This window comes from Coenobita brevimanus, chromosome 51 (assembly GCF_032717465.1).
Source record: "Coenobita brevimanus isolate Jiangsu-jjx chromosome 51, ASM3271746v2, whole genome shotgun sequence".
NCBI classification, from domain to species: domain Eukaryota; kingdom Metazoa; phylum Arthropoda; class Malacostraca; order Decapoda; family Coenobitidae; genus Coenobita; species Coenobita brevimanus.
This window is the reverse complement of record NC_137004.1, coordinates 2,975,084-2,993,735: the sequence shown is the minus strand read 5'-3', so window position 1 is coordinate 2,993,735 and position 18,652 is coordinate 2,975,084. Positions and strand designations below refer to the sequence as shown.

Here is an 18,652-nt window from a genome sequence, read left to right as displayed (position 1 = left end):
AGTGTGATGAGTAAGGATGGAGGTCTGGAGAGTGAAGTGCTTGAAAGGGTACAGCAGGGAAGAAAGGCTGCTGGTTCCTTGAAAGCAGTGATAAGAAACAGGGAAGTGAGCATGGAAGTGAAAAAGTTACTACATGACAGTGTTGTGATACCAACTCTAACGTATGGAAGTGAAGCTTGGACGTTGTTGGAAGGACACAAGTCAAGAGTGAGAGCAGTGGAAATGAGTTATTTAAGAGAAGCCTGTGGAGTCACATGGAGAGACAGGCTGACGAATGAGGATATAAAGGAGTGTTGCGATGTGGATGTGGATGTGATAGGAAGCGTTATGAGGAACACACTGAGGTGGTTTGGCCATGTGGAGAGGACGGAGGGTGAAAGACTGACGAAGAGAGTGTATGTGAGTGAGGTGGAGGGGGGAAGAGGGAGTAGGAGGCCGAGAATGAGATGGAGGGATGGGGTGGAGAGGTATACGAGAGAGGGGGATGTGAGTTGGAAGCAGGGCAGTGAAATGGCGGGGGACAGGGCGACTTGGAGGCGATTTGTTTGTGGCCACCTCAAACAGGATTGAGGCGTCTGGCAATATATAGATAGATTTAATTTTCGACATCAAAGTCTGTCAACTAAACCACGGTAATTTTATGTACCCTCTTTGTCACTAAAAGGAAGGGAGAAATTATAACAACATTATTTTACTCACTGCTACAAGAAAGAGAGGCTGTAAAAGTAGCCAAATAGAAACAAAAATTGGTGGGCTGAGTCTACCGTCTCGGTCATGGGACGGTTATTATTCTTTCCTTCCTTAAATATCGATAAGCTTTATTTTACATCCAGTTCATGTATTTGTCCATCAAAACAAACATAAATAGTGTTATGAGAAACATGTAACGCTTCTTCGTTAAGAAATAATATCATGACAAAGCTGAAGATCGTACATACGGTACGTAACGATCGTAGCCTAAACAATAACAAACAGATGTGTGTCTAATGCCCCGCCTGACCTGCTGTGTATTCACGACACTGCTGATGATTGTACGATACGAGTGTCTACTGCCCTGCTGGACCTGCTGTATAAAGATCATGGAAAACTGTTGCATTGAAAAATGGACAGAGCCCACACTGAACGTCGGTACGCATTGTCTGCTGAGTTTTGGCTGCCGGCTGGGACCAGCGAAATGTAGGGAAATCCGCGAATTGAGACAAATCAGAAACTTATTCCTTGCGTGAAAAACGAGGCGTCGAAGTAAAATGTGTTGAAATAAGAGGAACCACTGTACAATAAAAAATAAATTAGCATACATAACATGGCTATGCAAAATAAGGCAGATAACATTTAGTTAAAATATAAAGCTGTCACAGTCATCATTAGTGTCGCAACTATAATTCTCCATTCAAAGATGGGGGGAGGTAAAATCCTGACACAAAGATCGGGAGAACATAAAAGTGTGCCCAATGAAATGAGCCAAACAATAATTCACACATGGCAGAATCCGAACCTTATGGCTCCATTTCACACAAAAAAAACACTGGATACTATTTTATGAGCATATTATCTTTCCTTCTGTTTAACCCCTAAAGCGCGGCCAATGGACAGCCGACCCCCCCCGGGTGGCGGGGTTTGATCACGGTCTGAGTACCTGTAGGAAAATATTAGCCAAAAATCAGAGATTAACCTTAGAACATTATACTTGGTATGGCAGATAGTACTTACATTCAGCTCTCTCCAGAGACAGGTGTTGAGCCTTTGTGGACTACCCAAGGACTTGTGGAGACTTGCAAAGTTGGGTAACAAAATCTTCACTTTCACACCTCCAGCAACCCGGTTTCCCCTCTACCACAGCCTCATTCTGTCACAGTAAACTTTATACTACAACGCATAGGTAGTTTGGAATGCGTATTTGTACAATAAGCACTGAAAATAAGGCTAAAATCAATGAAGCGTATGGCCGACATACAGCGCAGCGGCAGTCTTCCCGTCACTTAACAAACATTTCCATTTTCACAGCTAAAGACACATATACTACATTATTTTCAATCATATTACTTCCCAAAAGATCACTGCGGCGCGCTTTTTATTCTGCCTTACGCCCGTCACTTTATTCTCGTTCCTGTCGGCCGCTCGCACTGACTCGGAAGAGCTAGAACTCGCCATAATGTCACTTTGAAAGCCTGCGGTAAACTGACGCTAAACAGGGGCAAACCGTGCGAAAAAAAGCTAGTGTGACAACTGGGGAAACAAGCGTTTCCTATTAGCATAAACTGCTTGTGAGAGGAGAGGGCAGATTTACAGTTCTGAGCAGTCAGAGCGCTGCCATGTATCACAGCCAGGCTGGCCGGGCCGTGGTGGGGGGGGGAGGGGGGAAAAAACGCGATACTTGGCAACAACGGAGGTCAGTAGTACAAAGGTAAAGTATGCTAATTGTAGCTAAGGGGTGGTGGTACTGATAGACAATACCAGCTGGAACATCCTTGCCCGCGTTTATTCAAAATTAACTCGAATTGCAAACGCGACGATCCGCCATTATGTCCTTTTTGGCAAGCGTCGTAAACGCGACAACCCGCGCTTTAGGGGTTAATGGCAAAACCCATAAAAAGGAAAGATGATCTATGAAACCTGTCAGTTACAACTGGCTAGGGAAGTACTGGTGAAAATAAGGACACTAGTTTTCCAGTCACTATATTTAGTTAACCCCAAGGACACAAGAAAACTTAGATGCAACAAATTTATTATGGTTACCATATCACAAAATATTCATTACCACTAACTCAAAGAGAAATGGCCACCCCTTACGGGAATATGGCGTCTGGTTATAGATGCAGAAGATTGATAGTTTATTAGAGGTCCTTTATTCACTCAAGCTTAAAAAACTATATTACAGCACAATAATAGCTGTATGCTACATTCACTAACTCTTCCAGAATATACAAAAACATGCCAAGTTATTCCCTCATAGAATTTTTATATTTTTCTAAGGACCTCTACTATATAGGCTATTTCCAATAATGCATAAACAAATGCATTTTTATTTCAGCAAAGCTTGCCCACCATACATTACTGATTTACTATACTGTACAGTATATGGTAAATTGGCAAATTCAACTTCACGATCATTTCAATAAGTAACTTTATTTCCATTGCCTTTTGGTGTAATTTGTTAAAATTTGATACTTCCATCACAATGCACTTGCATCTGAGATAAGATCCCTCCTACTCCTCCTCTTGTTGTTCCTTTGCCCCATAACTCAAGCATGTCTAGCCAAGCAGACCCACTGACCACAGGTAAGCAACTACAGTACTTCTATGGGGCCAACTCACATGCTGAGTACAGCACATATATTGTTCAGGGATCTCATGCCCCTTTGTGGTTGACAGTGCCTCACCAGGGTCAGACCAGAGTTCTTCACCACCCCAAGGTGCAGGGAAGTAAGAGGAGGCTTGGCTAACAAGTGGATGCCGCAGCTGCTTTACCCTGAGTGTAAAGTGCTACTATTAGTAGGCTGCTTGTCAGCATATCTCTATTTCTGTAAATAGCTAGTGAGATTTTACAAGAAACCATGCCATCACACAAAAAAATCAATCTATCTATCTATTGCCAGACACCTCAATCCCGTAAAGGGTGGCCACAAACAAACTGCCTCCATGTTCCCCTGTCCAATGTCATTTCACTGCCCTGCTCCCAGCTCACACCCCCCTCTCTCGACTACCTCTCCACTCCATCCCTCCATCTCATCCTCAGCCTCCCCCTCCCTCTCCCCCCTTCCACCTCACTCGCATACACTCTCCCCATAAATCTCTCACTCTTCATCCTCTCCACATGGCCAAACCACCTCAATATATTTCTCCTAACGCTTTCTACAACATCCAGATCCACACCACAACGCTCCTTCACTTTCTCATTTGTCAGTCTCTCTCTCCACATAACTCCACATGCTCCTCTCAAATAACTCTTTTCTACTGCTCTCACTCTTGACTTGTGTCCTTCCAACAAGGTCTAAGCTTCATTTCCATACATTAGGGTTGGTATCACAACACTGTCATGCAGTGACTCTTTTACTCCACTCTCACTTCCCTGCTCCTTGTCACTGCTTTCAAAGAACCAGCAACCTTTCTTCCTTGTTGTACCCTTTCAACCACTTCACCCTCTAAACTTCCATCCTTTCTCATCACATTACCAAAGTACTATACAGTACTTAAATGCACCCACATTTTCCACTTCCTCCTCAACCAGCCTCACTGTATACTTAGTGACTTCATTTCTGTTGAAGACTATAACTTTACTCTTCCCTACATTCACCTTAAGATTCCGCTTCTTACTCACTCTCCCAAACTCATCTACCAAGCCTTGCAGTTCCCCTTCGTCTTCATTTAACAATACAGTATCATCTGCAAACATCAGTACAAGGAGTTTCCACACACTTCCCTCTCTCATTATGTTCGCTCCTGCATCCACTGCCCTATCTTCTACCTCTTTTATAACCCCATCCATATACAGACTGAACAACCACATAGACACGACACATCCCTCTTTCAATCCAACATTCAGATGGAAAAATTCACTCAGTTCACTAGACACACACACTGCAGCCTTAGCACCCTCATACATAATCCTCACGGAATTCAACAACTTTCCATTTACTCAAAATATTCTTAATACTTTCCACAATGCTTGTCTATCCACCCTGTCATATGCTTTCTCCAAATCCATGAAGGCCACATACAATTTCTTTCCTTTCCCTAGAAACTTTTCCACTAAAGACCTAAGAATGAATATCTGATTTACATAACCTCTTCCCTTCCTATAACCTCCCTGTTCTTCTCCAAGTAAATCCTCTGTTATTTTCCTAACTCTGTCAATAAGTATCCTGCCATATACTTTTCCTATTACACTAAGTCAAATGCCCGTATGATTACCATACACTTCTTTTTCTCCTTTTCCTTTGTACAGGGAAATAATTATACCTGGGACTCTACCTTCCTCCCAGGACAATTAGCACATCTTCCACAGCCATTCTACTACTATCTCTCCCCCATGCATCAATACTTATGCACAAACTCCATAAATTCCTAGGATTTCCCTATTTTGACTTTCTCCATTGTTTCCACAACTTCAATCCTACTGATTTCTTCCTCTCTTCTCACATCCCTCCGTCTCCCAGCCATTCCCCAGCCACAAATATTTGCTTTACTGTCCTTTCATTCTCTATGTTTAACAATTCCTTAAAGTGTTCTCTCCATGTGCTCACTTTTTCTTCTTTCTCTACTAGCAATATACCTTACTAAACAAGCCTGGAAAAAAACATACAAGCATGAAGTGTTACGGTTCTGTTTAGGTTGACTGACTATATTATTTTACAAGTTGCAAATAAGAGGTTCAGGGATATTACCACCATAAACGCATAGTATAATACCGTACCTAAGTCTAAGGTAAGCATTCCACTGCTGCAGGTTAAGTTAGGTTAGGTTAGGTCCAGAAAAATATACTGCACAACCTGGGGGGTGTATTGGCAATTTTTAAAAATTTACCGACTGGCTGAATGATTAAACGAAATAAAAAATTGGCAGTTCAACTACCAGGGTTATATGACACAGGGTTCTGAACAGTGGGTGGGTTGATAATTGTTGGGTTGAATTTGACTGGGGTTTTTGCACATGTAAGCCAAACTGCTTGTAAAATTAAAGCGAGTAATTTAGTCTTCCAGCTCTCACTGCATAACGTTATTATTCTGCCCTCCAATGACAACTCTGGCTAAGATCTTTGCAACAGCGTAGGTACATTAAAATAACTAGTACTTTTATGGCTATTTGTGGTAGCCCTGTTGACTAGCTTCTACACTCCTGAAAATGCACACACTTCTTCATTAACATTAAAAGTCGCAATGGCATTACAAGATATTCGCTACTATAGAAGCAAAACGTCCAATACTGAACTAATCCCTACCAAACATCACGTACAAGTATCACGCCACTGAGATTATGGCGATGCTGCTGTCGCTGGGGCTGGGGCAGTTTAGCTGGTTGATGACAGAAGAACAATATTTCATTTTCTTGTTCTGTGGTGCTTTAAATCACCAGATATATATAGCGTCAAACATGAAGTCATGATTCCGCAAAACAACTAATATCATTGAGAAAAAGAAATGTGATTGCAAGTGTAGCCCATCCAGGGATGCAGTTACCCGTCAAAGCATAAAATTCCCCATAAAACAGAAGCTTGAAAAAGTTCAGTTTGATATTATTCTGAAAAACAATTCGGTGTAATGTGTTCATTTTTTATATTTTATTTAGTTCACCCAGTACCATTTTCTATCTTTACTGATGTTTTTCCAACATTCCAGGTTTGTTGGTTTTGCCGACCCATCCGTTCACCTGATTGTTATTGTTGGAAAGGAAAGTGTATTAAATCCTTATTGCTGCCAATAATAGCAGCTTATGGATAAACTATGTCCATTTAAGCCATCCTTCTAGACGAGGCGACCAAGTGGTTTCTTCCTACGCTGCGTAACCACTTTGTCCTCGATAAAGTTGGGTTGGATATGGAACTGCCTACCTGTCTCTTGCTAATCCGATAAGTAACCTTCACAGTTTCTAATCTGTGTACTGTTATGAAAACAGCACTCTAAATACAGAGTTACTAATAATCAGGAGAGTGACTTCAGGTATCCATGGCTGATGAATATATTTAAGTAGATCAGAAAGTTACATTAAGAACTCAAACGATAACAGAATTATAGAACGGGTGTGCCCACAGTTGTATGGAAGAAAGGATGTTGATTGAGGAGATAGGCATGGGTGGAGCCAGTGGTGAAGATGAGGCCTTTGGCTATGACCAGGACTCAGAGATGGATACAAGTGAAGATGGGCAAGAGGAAGCTGGGTCTTATCAGGAACCCCCCACATCCATTATCGTCACCAACATCACCACAGAGACATTTGACAGTCCAGAACAACGAGTAAGTTGAAAGTTAGATTTGAATATGTTAATTATTAAGACCTCTGGCAGTCAGTTACCTACTTGGCATTTTATTTCAGGCAGTGCCATACTTTAAAAATGCAAAAAAAAAAAGGGGGGGGCACTCCAAATATTAAAACTGTCATGATTACAGTTTTAGCCAAAAGAGAGAACTTCATGTCTAATTGCTGTGTATGAAGGACAACTTAATTCAGCTCAACACTTCACAGTTCATTCACACTCAAACACCCAGTCACAAAGTTTAATATCTGAAACTCTCAGTTCAGTGCAGCCATCTCCATAAATCACGATGTATCAAAGATCACTGAATGGAGACAAAATAACGTTGTCTCATTTAATGCTAGTCAAACCAAATACCGGTATATACAATTTACTGATAGACAGATACTGCCAGGTTTGTATATTACCTTCAATGCTACCAATATTCCCATCTCCAAAAGTATTGAAATTCTTGGTGTTTCACTTCACAATGCCCTCAGCTGGACCACATGTCAGATTATGTGCTGAAACCGCCCCCAAAAAACTTGGATTATTGTACAGAGCCCATAACTTCTTCACCGATGAGGAGTTAGCTGTAATTTATAAGAGTCATGTGCACTGTCAGCTAGAATATTGCTTATCCTTGTGCAATGGATGTGGAGAGGTTGCATTAAAACAGCTAGACAGAATTCAGAATAAAGCTGTTGGATTTATCAATAACCCTGCTGTTACAAATAAACTACCTCCCCTACAAGTAAGGAGGAATATTACCTCCCTTGCATTATTTTACAGATATTTTTATGGCAAATGCTCAGACAAAGTTGCGTCTATTGTGCCACCTCTTCATGCCTTTCCCTGTGCTACACAGGCATATGGTAGTGCTAGTGACTGGAATGTCACACGGCTATATTGCAAAACTTCTGCTATGAGAATTCTTTTATTCCCTGAGCTGCATCTCTCTGGAGCTCGCTTCCCTGGAGTTGTTTCCCCGCAGACTTCAACCTACTGCTGTTCAAGTCCAACTGTTACAGATTTTTTATGAATGGAGGATGCCAGTTATCTGGTGTATGGATTATTTTTTCATTCATTTGTTTTTCTTTCCTCTGCTCAGTTATAAAAAAATAAAAAAATAATAGAAATGCTGCAGTCAAGGGGGTTAGCTAACTCTTAAATGCAGTTGTGTTCTTTTGGAATTTTCTTTACGTTGAGTCATCATTCATTCATTCTTTTTTGAAGGCCTCATCCTGCTTGAATGCATCGGCCTTGGTCACCCAATGGCGGCTCTCCATGCTGCTCAATCTCTGGCAGCTTCCCTATTGAGTCCCTTATCCTTGAGGTCACACTTAATGACCTCATCCCAGGTAGTTTTCGGTCTTCCTCTCACAGCCTTACTCGTAGCATTAACACGTCTCACTTTCTGCACCCATTTATCATCCTCCATCCTCTCCACATGTCCAAACCATCTCAATCAACCTCTCCTCATCACAACACCAATACACTCCAGTCCCAACCTACCCATCAACTCTTCCATCGTAAACCTACCCACCCCCCCTTCAGGCCTCACACTTAGGGATGCACTGCACATCCACCTAATCATTGTCATTTCTGTACGGTACATATGAGCCTGCGAATATCCTCTTCTTTTACTGCTGAAGTCTCACTACCATACAGCATTACATTCCTAACACATGCTGCATACAAAGATCCCTTAGCAATGAGCGTAAGCCCTCTCAGTGTAAGAAGAAGCAACAGCTCTCTAAACTTCTTCCATCCACTCCTGACACAACCACAGGGTTGAGCCCCACCTCTGACACATAACATGTCTCCCAAATAATAAAATTCTTCCACACACTCGAGAGACTCAACAGCAAGTTCGGTCCTTTCATGCCTGACAATCTCCACCTGCTCTCCTTGACACACTGCACACATGAAATCAGCATTATCTCGCAGTCTACGGTACCTCTAATGCCACTGCTTCTCTTATTCATCCACTTATCACAGACACTGCACAAGATGGAATTACTTCCCACATCCTTGTGGCAAATCGCACCTGGCTACTACCGGTATCCCTTGTCTTTTACAGTACTGCCACCAGCCGTAGACACCATCACTTTTGTTTAACTGCATTTAGTCCTAAGTCCTTGTGCCCCATACCATCTCTCCACTTCCTAAATCTTCCATCTGCCTCCCATTCATTCACTGCAATCAACACCAAATCATCAGCATGCATCATCTCTCATGTAAGTCCATTTCTGAAGTCATGTGAGAAGGCTTCAAGTACCATGATAAACAACAAGGGGCTCAAAACTGACCCTTGGTGCACACCAGCATTCACGGAAAACTCATAAATCAAATCTCCATTCACCCTTACCTGGGTGTGAGCACCTACTGTACGTACATGGCCAAGCCTTCTCATTGCCCATTTCACCACCTCTCTAAGGACTGTCAAAGGCCATCTCAAAATCAACAAAAACAAAGTACAGTTCCCTTTTCTTTCCTACGGTATATATTTTTCCTGAAGCTGTCAAACAGTGAATATGGCATCAGTGGTCCCTTTGCCTGGCATACTCTTTCAATAATCATACCTTCTAGAACTCTCTCCATTACCTTGATTACTTGATCTAAAAGCTTTATTCATGTATAATTTCCTATTTCCAGGGCATCACCCTTTCTCTTGTGCACTTTAACAATTAGGCCTACACTCTTTAAGTAGTCAGCTGGAGCAACACACTCATATATAATCATATTTATCAGGTCATTGACTAACCTCACTTCTATAGCCTATCTCCTGAGGCTTTCAACATTTCAGCAGTCAACCCAGACACACCTGCTGCCTTTCGCACCTGCATCCTGCCTATTGCTCTGCTCACAGCAGCAGTGTCAATAAAAGGCAAAAGGCCAAACACTGGATCTGCAGGCTCCAAACCTTCCCTGTCCCAGTCAAACACCTCATTCAGTAACTGGCTGTGATGCTCTCTCCATGTGCCTTTAATATCCCCACTGTTCACCACTACCCTTCCTTCATCATTCTTCACACAGTTCTCACTTATTATATCCATATTCTCCCTCTTCACTTGATTTGCCACCTTAAGTATCATATTCTTCCTTTCCACTTGATTTAGGTTATCAGGTAAAAGTCCCTGTGGCTCAAACTTTGCCCTGTAAACCTCTTTTCTATCCCTATGCTTGGCAGACAAATATTCCTCTCTGTTACCACGCTTCTTCCATTCCCGGAAAAGCCTTCATTTCTCCATAACTGCAGCTTCTACACCCTCATCCCACCACCAGGTTACTTTATGTCTTGGTGGGCCCCCTGTCCATCCACATATTGAATCAGTAACGTTCAAGAAGTTTCTCTTGAGGGCTCTGTACTGTTCATTACATTTCTGTCAGTGTCTCCCTGTTCAGCCACCACTCTCCTTATCTCCCTACATTATAGAAGGCATCCCTTACTGCTTAGTTTTTCAGCCTCCATATTTTCCTCATAGGTGCATAGGTCCTCTTTTTCATCACCCACTCCTTAACCCCTAAAGACCTATGTCTGCCAAACGACAGTCTTGGAAAGTGTAGCATAAAGTTCTATGTCTGTCAGTGGTACAGAGCCTACTGGTACCAGAAACTGGCAGTAGGTAGCACTGCCTCTTTTATGACATACAGTGTATGGGACCAACCCAATGGGAACTATAGTACTGTATCTGGTGGGGTATGGCCAGATTGGGCCTCTAGAAGTTGGGGGGGGTGGACACCCCCTGCCATCTCTCTGCCTACCTCTGCCCCACTGGGCCTTCTCCTCATTATGGCCTCCCAACCACCCATACCTCCTTCCTTCCTTCACTCCTCCTCACCCCCAACACCTCCCTTCCTCCCTCCATCCATCACCACACTCCCTCGACCTTCATCCTTCCCCTTTTGTTTCCAGGCATGTGGGGTTTTCCCTTGCTGTGCACCACTATAAACTTTATTTTCCTTTCATGATCATTATTTCACCTTGTTTTATGCCAAGGAATATTCTGTATATTGTTTACAGTTATGTTTGTATGATTATTAGCCATTCTCTGGCAGATTCAAGGTAGACCTTTTTTTATTTCTGATGGTCGCTACGGTAGTACGGTAACCATTGGACATGTGCGCTTGAGATGTACTTTTTCAGGTGTGTAAATTCAATCTCTTGAAATCTGTAAGAAAAAAATTACAATCTGAAAAAGTAAAAAAATCGGACCCTAATTGGGGATAGGTCTATACAACCCGAAAAAGTCGAAAAATCAGACCCTAATTGGGGATAGGTCTATACAATCTGAAAAAGTCGAAAAATCGGACCCTAATTGGGGATAGGTCTATACAATCCGAAAAAGCCAAAAAATCGGACCCTAATTGGGGATAGGTCTATCTATCTATTGCCAGACGCCATAATCCCATAAGGGGTGGCCATTTGACTTTGAGTTATTTGTTTTATGGGGAGGGGTACTAACCCTCCACCAACCCACTTCTTGACACGTAGGGAGCACGTAGGGTTTGGTTATATGGTTACCACCCAGTGTTGTAAATGGTTTCTTGGCTTACAGGAAACCATTTGGCTTGTCAGTCAATGTAAAGCCACCTTTAAAGGAATGAAAAGCATTAACCTCTACACCGCGGGCTTGTTTACCAATGACTTGCGTGTGCCGCGGGGTTATTTGGGCTCTGACAGACTCTCAAAAAATATTTGCCAAAAATCAGTTATTAGTCATAGAATAATAAAATTACATATGCTTATGGCACATACCTTCAGCTTTCTCCTGGAATGATTGTTGAGCCTTCGTCGGTTACCGTAGGACTTGTGGAGACCTCTGAAGTAGGGTAACGAAGTCTCCACTTTACACTTCCCGACAACCCGTAATATGATTACCACAGCCAGATACAAACACTATAAACACTAATCTACAATTTTCAAGTAGCTTGGGATCCATACTCAAAAAAAAAAAACACTGTGAAAGCAATGGAAATTACGAGCGCGTCTGATCGTCGCACTGGCACTAGTTCGCTCTTGGTAGTCTGTCATTTATTATTCATAAAACCCCTCACACTTTATATTTCTATTACTATATAACACTTATATATATCTACAGTCTTTATCCATAAGTTTCCTTCAGTAGTATTAGTTTATTGTCACTGTAGGGATTCAATTTCTTTCAGTAAAATACGTAGCATTCACTTTCTTGTCCTGTATACTGGCATTGAGAGTGAATGTCACTTTCATCTTCACTCTCATAACTCATAGCATTCAGACATGCTAGAGTGAAACTTTCACTTTCATTACTCCTAGGGTATATACTCGTATTCTTATAATACTACTCATTTACATTTCTATTTACGTTCTCTATTTTATTTACGTTATTTACATTTCTATTTTATTTACACTGTGTTGTGCACTGTCACTTGAAATAACTTATAAAACTATTTTCCATTGTTCACGTATATTTACATTCATTACTTTCACTTGCTGTTTACACATTATTTACACATTATTTTACAATTTCACTTGCACTGTTTTACTCAATAGAAAGATCGTAGTCACTCTTTTATCAATTGTCAGCCCTTTACTTCTTTCCACACGAGGTTTAGTAGGGGGTAAAAGTCACAGGGCCATTTGCATGGGGGTGAAAAAAGGCCTTGAAGTCAGCAAGAAGAAACATACGTACTCTCGCTTCGGAAGATGAGAGTGAACTGATAACGGAGGACCAGCGTGGAGGCCTGCTAGGGGTTATTCAGAGTTACCAATATTACTTCTTGAAACAGCTAAGTCTAGCACTGATATGATTGGCAGGAAATCTAGACAATACATTATAAATTTGGTAGTTCCAGGTGAATGTAAATATCACTTAGGCTTCTCCCTTCCCTCCTTACATGTATATTTATTACGAAAATAGATTAGAGGCCTACTTAGGAGATATATATTCAGAGCTACCAATGTTATATCTTGAAACAGCTTTGTCTAGCACTGATATGATTGGCAGGAAATCTAGACAATACATTATAAATTAGGTAGTTCCAGGTGAATGTAAATATCACTTAGGCTTCTCCCTTCCCTCCTTACATGTATATTTATTACGAAAATAGATTATATGGCATATTTCAAGGGGAAAAAAACAGCGAAAATTAGCGAACGAGTGCACGTGAGGTGTTGTCAGGTGATAATTAGCCAATTCCAGGTGTATGGCACTCTCACTTACCTTATTTTTTTCTTGTATATACTATTTGGTTTAAGAATAGGACATAGGGCTTATTTCAATGGATGAAATCAGTGAAAAATTCCAGGGAAGATTTACTTAGCGTAGCACGGCCGGGCAGGCGAGAGGATAGGGTAATGGAGGGGGGGTAGGGTGGGGAGTCAAGAACGGGGAGAAATGACTAAATTGTCAACAATGGATGGGAGTACAGATGAGATTAGGAGTGCTGACTAGTGTTGGACATTGGCAGTACTGATAGATGATACAAGGCCCCACTTAGAAGCCCAGGTGAATTCAAAATAACACAGAATCACAAAAGCGACGCCCCGCGGTATGATCCCTTGCTCCCAAGCGTCACGAAAGTGACGCCCCGCGGTTAAGGGGTTAAGAAGTGACAGGAAAGATGGGAGAAATAGGAAGAGAGGAGGGCAGGCACAGAAAAAGAATGATAAAGGTTAAGAAGTAGGCAGCACTACATCAAGTGAGTGGATGATGGTCGCCACCACCTACCACATTGCTCTGAGAAATTTGCAGTCTTTAGGGGTTAAGCACCACATCACATATACCGTAAATACCTTGTGTTGCTGCACACACTCCTCACTCCCTATAACTTTAACATCCCTCACTAACCTCCTGTCAGCCCTCCTGACCAGGAAAAAGTCTCTCTGGCTGTTATTTTCCCCATACTTGAACGGTAGCTATGTAATCAGCCTACTCTCTCACATCCTAAAATATGTGCAGCACACAGTCATGTTCATTGCCTCTCCAGACTCAAGTATTCTTTCCGCTTCCTCATTTCTTGTACCATATGCACATCCCCCATGTATTCTTTTATATCCTTGAGCTGCTTCACCTACCATTTAAGTCCCCTCCCAAAACTGCAATCTGATCATCTGCCATACCACTCACTACACATATTAAGTTATCCCAAAATCTAACCTTCTCCACCTCATCCAAGCCTGCCTGTGCAGCATACGCTGCTATAAATGCAACCATTTGCCCACCGAACAAAATTTTCACTACTATTATCCTATCACTTTCTTAAAATTCATGACATATTCCACCCATTTCTCCCCAACCAACACATCCACACCACCATATCTGTCTGTCCTACCTTGCCAAAACAACTTATAATAACAATCCCTCCCAGCAATCATTTTGGCTGATCCACCCCTATACCAGACTTCTTGCAGACATCCCACATCCACCCACCTACTCTGTGTCTCAGCCACTTCCCCCACTGTACCCCCTCAAACTTTCCACATTTTATGATGCCACTCTGATCTCCCTGGGTGTTTTAGTGTCTTCCAGCTTGCTTTGAAATTCATTCTTTAACTTGGTCATAATCAGTAAAAATAATAAGGGGGAGACATATGCCATACATCCCACCCACTGCACAATCCCAGGTCCAGGCAATGGATCTGGGATCCCTAGCCCACCAGCCCCGATCAGTGGCTGTGGTAGTGGCTTCGGGGCATTCTGCCAGGACAGCTACAGGGACACCCTCCAAGCAGGCCTTGGTTCAGTAACTGCCCTGCCATTATACTCCCATTGATCGGACATGAAGCATTCAGGCAGTTATCACCAATCAGTCAAGTGCATCTTTGCCTTGATAAAAAAAAACTGAGTACAGTAAGACCTCACTATAATGGACTAATTGGGGCCCCAGCCATTCCGAAAAATGCGAAATTCTGAGAAAAGCCATATCCGGAATTCCCCCTCCTAACTCCGACTTTTTCCGATAATGGTATATCAGACATTAGTCCGGATTGCATGAACAGTTTTTAAACTGTTTTGACTACCATTTCGGTACTGTACTATGTTAGAACTTCACTACATTAATCAAACTGTATTATATATAGTATATAATAATACTGTACTGTACACTGATAAACATGTCTTTTATTTACCTTATTGTGGTGAACATAGCTGAAGTGGTTAAGCAGTCCAGACTGCTTCTGGCTTTATCGGACTTTTTCTAATATGTAGGAATTTAGTCTAGTAGCTCCTCGATTCTGATAAAAGCGAATTCCAGTCTATGGAAGTCCGTTATATCGAGGTTTTACTGTATCATGCAAAATTTTCCCAGCACCTTCCAAGAGTTAACCCTCCTCAGGTAATGTGGGGTCTGTGGGACCCCACGCTATTTTTCTTAGTGTTGTTTCATATTACTATAAGGTCTTGGGATCTGGTTTTCCCTCTACCTTCCTGACTAGTAGACTAGTTTAGGGAGGTGATGGGGTCAGTTCGGGATCTGGCTCTATTTTCGCGATAAAGGGCCTTGGGGTCCACTGGACCCCACATTACCTAACCTGTGATTGTTTTTCCTGTATATATTTTCCACACCAAATTTTTTTTTTTATGATATGTGCTTCTCTTACTTCTTACAGAAACATTGGCCATTACTGTACAGCATGCAATAATAGAAAACTGGTGGAACATATCAGTTTTGGTATGGCAGCCACTAATTTCAGTTGGTATAAAATTTGTCAATGTTTTTCATTTTAATTTTCCATACAATATTTTGTCACTTATATTTTCATACATTTTGCATTAAATTGAAGGAAAAGGGCTACAGAAACTGTGACGACCAAGGACCAGACAAAGGACATGGTTATTGGAACGTGGAATGTAAGGGAAGCGAATGATGAAGTGAAAGAGAGAGAGATTGTCCAGGTGCTTGAGGGTGCGAAAGTGGATGTATGTGGAATAACTGAAACAAAATGAAGAGGAGAAAGTGTGAGAGAATGGGAGTATGGATGGGGTATATGTGCAGGAGTAGGTGAGAATGAGAGGGCAAAGGAAGGAGTATGTATAGTCGTGAGTAAAAGATGAAGAAGAGCATAAGACGGTATGGATCAGTTGGGTCAAGGATTGTGTGGGTAAAGTTGAAAGTTGGAATACAAACATAGGCGATTGTGTGTGTGTGTGTGTATGCGCCAACGCAAGATCATGCTAGAAGAGTGAGAGAAGAGTTCTGGACAAGTGTAGAAGTGTGCATGGAAAAGTTTGGAAGGAATGAGAGAGTGTTTTTGATCAGTGATATGAATGGTAAAGTTGGGAATGTGAAGGTGGATGGAATAGTTGGTGAGTGGGGTGTGCCTGCTGAGATAGATGAGAATGGGAGTGCGTTAGTGGACAGTTGTGCTGGGAGGGGGTTGGTGATAGCCAATACCTTCTTCAGGGATAAAATGATCCACAGGTATACATGGCGAGTGATGAGAAGGGTGGGTGGTGAACTGAATGAAAGGAAGGCAATGATTGATTATGTGTGTTTGGATGAAAGGATGCGAAGATATGTAATGGATGCAAGAGGTTATAGAGGTTAGGGGAGTGGACTTTCTGACCACTACTTGGTGGTGGCCAGAATTAGGATTCAAGTAAGATGGAGGAAAAGAAGAAGGAAAAGACAAGAGGAAGGAGTAGTTGCAAGGAGAGTGGAAAGGTTACAAGAGGATGAGAAAAAGGCAGAGTATAAGAGAGAAGTGGAGGAACGATTGGGCAAATATGAATTGGAGCAGATGGGGGACGTGGAAGGTGTGTGTAGGATATTTACAGAAGAAATATGTGCAGCATTTGATGCGGTGTGTGGAAGGAAGAGAAGACGGAGGGGGGTGCAAGGAACAGCATGGTGGACTGAAGAGGTGAAACAGGCTGTGGCACAAAAGAAGAAAGCATACAATGAATGGATGAAAAATAGGGGTGTGGAAGAAGTTGGGAGGCGGAAGAGAGAGTTATATGTAGAAAGAAATAGAGAGGTGAAAAGATTAGTAAGAGAGAGTAAGAAGAGTGGATGAGGAATTTGGAAGGAATTTGAGTGTTAAGTGGAGGGACTGTAAGAAAATGTTCCGGAAAGAGGTGAAAAGAGTAAAACAGGGTGAAGTGAAGTTAGCAGGGGAGTGAAAGATAAAAATGGTAGATTACTAGTGGAGAAGGGAGAAAAAGTGAGCAGATGGAGAGAACACTTTAAGGAATCGTTGAACATAGAGGATGGAAGTAATGCGAGTATAAGTGGCTGGGGAATGGCTGGGTGAAGGAGGGAGGTGAGAAGACAGGAAGAAATCAGTAGGATAGAAGTTGTGGAAGCAATGAAGAAAGTTAAATCGGGGAAAACCCCAGGAATTGATGGAGTGTGTGGTGAAATGCTGAAGCGTGGGGGAGAGATAGTAGTAGAATGGATGTGGAAGATGTGCAGATTGGCCTGGGAGGAAGGTAGAGTCCCGGAGGATTGGAAGTCAGGTATAATTATTCCCTTGTACAAAGGAAAAGGGGAAAAAGAAGTGTGTGGTAATCATAGGGGCATTTGTCTTCTTAGTATAATAGGATCAGCTAGTCAGGTCAGGTGCGGGTAAGGGGATGGGTCTGTTATGATGTGGCAGGGGTAAACCAGTTCTGCTGTCGGGCCCTGCTGCGGATGTCACTGATTGCATTGCCCAGTTGACCCTTGTGCGGTGTGGTGCGGTGAGGATCTGTCCGTTCTCCCCTTTGGGGCTAAGATGCAAATGAATGTGTTTGAATGGATGAGTAAATGGAGAGTGAGTCGTCCTGTCTCGGCTACCTCCCTTTCCTTGGGGGAAGCAGCCTAGGTATATAGATAGATAGATAGATAATAGGAAAAGTGTATGGTAGGATACTTATTGACAGAGTTAGAGAAAGAACAGAGAAATTAGTTGGAGAAGAACAGGGAGGCTTTAGGAAGGGAAGAGGTTGTGTAGATCAGATATTCATTCTTAGATCTTTAATGGAAAAGTTTCTAGAGAAGGGAAAGAAGTTGTATGTGGCTTTCATGGATTTGGAGAAAGAATATGACAGGGTGGATAGACAAGGATTGTGGAAAGTGTTAAAAATATATGGAGTAGATGGGAAGTTGTTGAATGCTGTGAAGAGTATGTACGATGGTGCGAAGGCTGTAGTGCGTGTGGACGGTGAACTAAGTGAATTTTTCTCTTTGAAAGTTGGGTTGAAACAGGGATATGTCATGTCTTCATGGTTGTTCAATCTGTACATGGAAGGGGTAATAAAAGAGGTACAAGGTAGGGTAGTGGATGTTGGAGTGGCCCTGGTGAGAGAGGATAGTGTTTGGAAACTCCCTGTACTGTTGTTTGCAGATGATACTGTGTTGTTGAGTGAAGACGAAGGGGAGTTGCAAGGTTTGGTGGATGAGTTTGGGAGAGTGTGTAAGAAACGGAATCTAAAGGTGAACGTACGGAAGAGTAAAGTGATGGTCTCTGAGAGGGGTGAAGTCAGTGAATGTACAGCGAGGTTGGATGGTGAGGAATTGGAAAATGTGAGTACATTTAAGTACTTGGGTAGTGTGATGAGTAAGGATAGAGGTTTGGAGGGTGCAGTGCTTGAAAGGGTACAGCAGGGAAGAAAGGTTGCTGATTCCTTGAAAGCAGTGATAAGAAACAGGGAAGTGAGCATGGAAGTGAAAAAGTTACTACATGAGAGTATTGTGATACCAACTCTAATGTATGGAAGTGAAGTTTGAACGTTG

The 18,652-nt window shown here is 42.1% G+C and overlaps 2 protein-coding genes across 2 annotated transcripts in view; one reads left to right on the top strand and one right to left on the bottom strand.

Moving 5' to 3' along the window:
- The window catches only part of LOC145399971 (hexosaminidase D-like), a 54,293-nt gene extending 50,831 nt beyond the window's left edge, over window positions 1-3,462 (bottom strand). Inside the window, exon 1 of the mRNA XM_080272466.1 lies at window positions 3,381-3,462. The gene's annotated coding sequence lies outside the window, so the exon portion shown is untranslated. The remainder of the gene's footprint in view (window positions 1-3,380) is intronic.
- A 2,950-nt stretch (window positions 3,463-6,412) lies between these two features.
- LOC145399970 (calcipressin-1-like) overlaps window positions 6,413-18,652 on the top strand; it is a 29,942-nt gene continuing 17,702 nt past the window's right edge. The window contains exon 1 of the mRNA XM_080272464.1: window positions 6,413-6,950. Coding sequence (XP_080128590.1) covers window positions 6,753-6,950 — 198 coding nt within the window. The 5' untranslated portion in view covers window positions 6,413-6,752. The remainder of the gene's footprint in view (window positions 6,951-18,652) is intronic.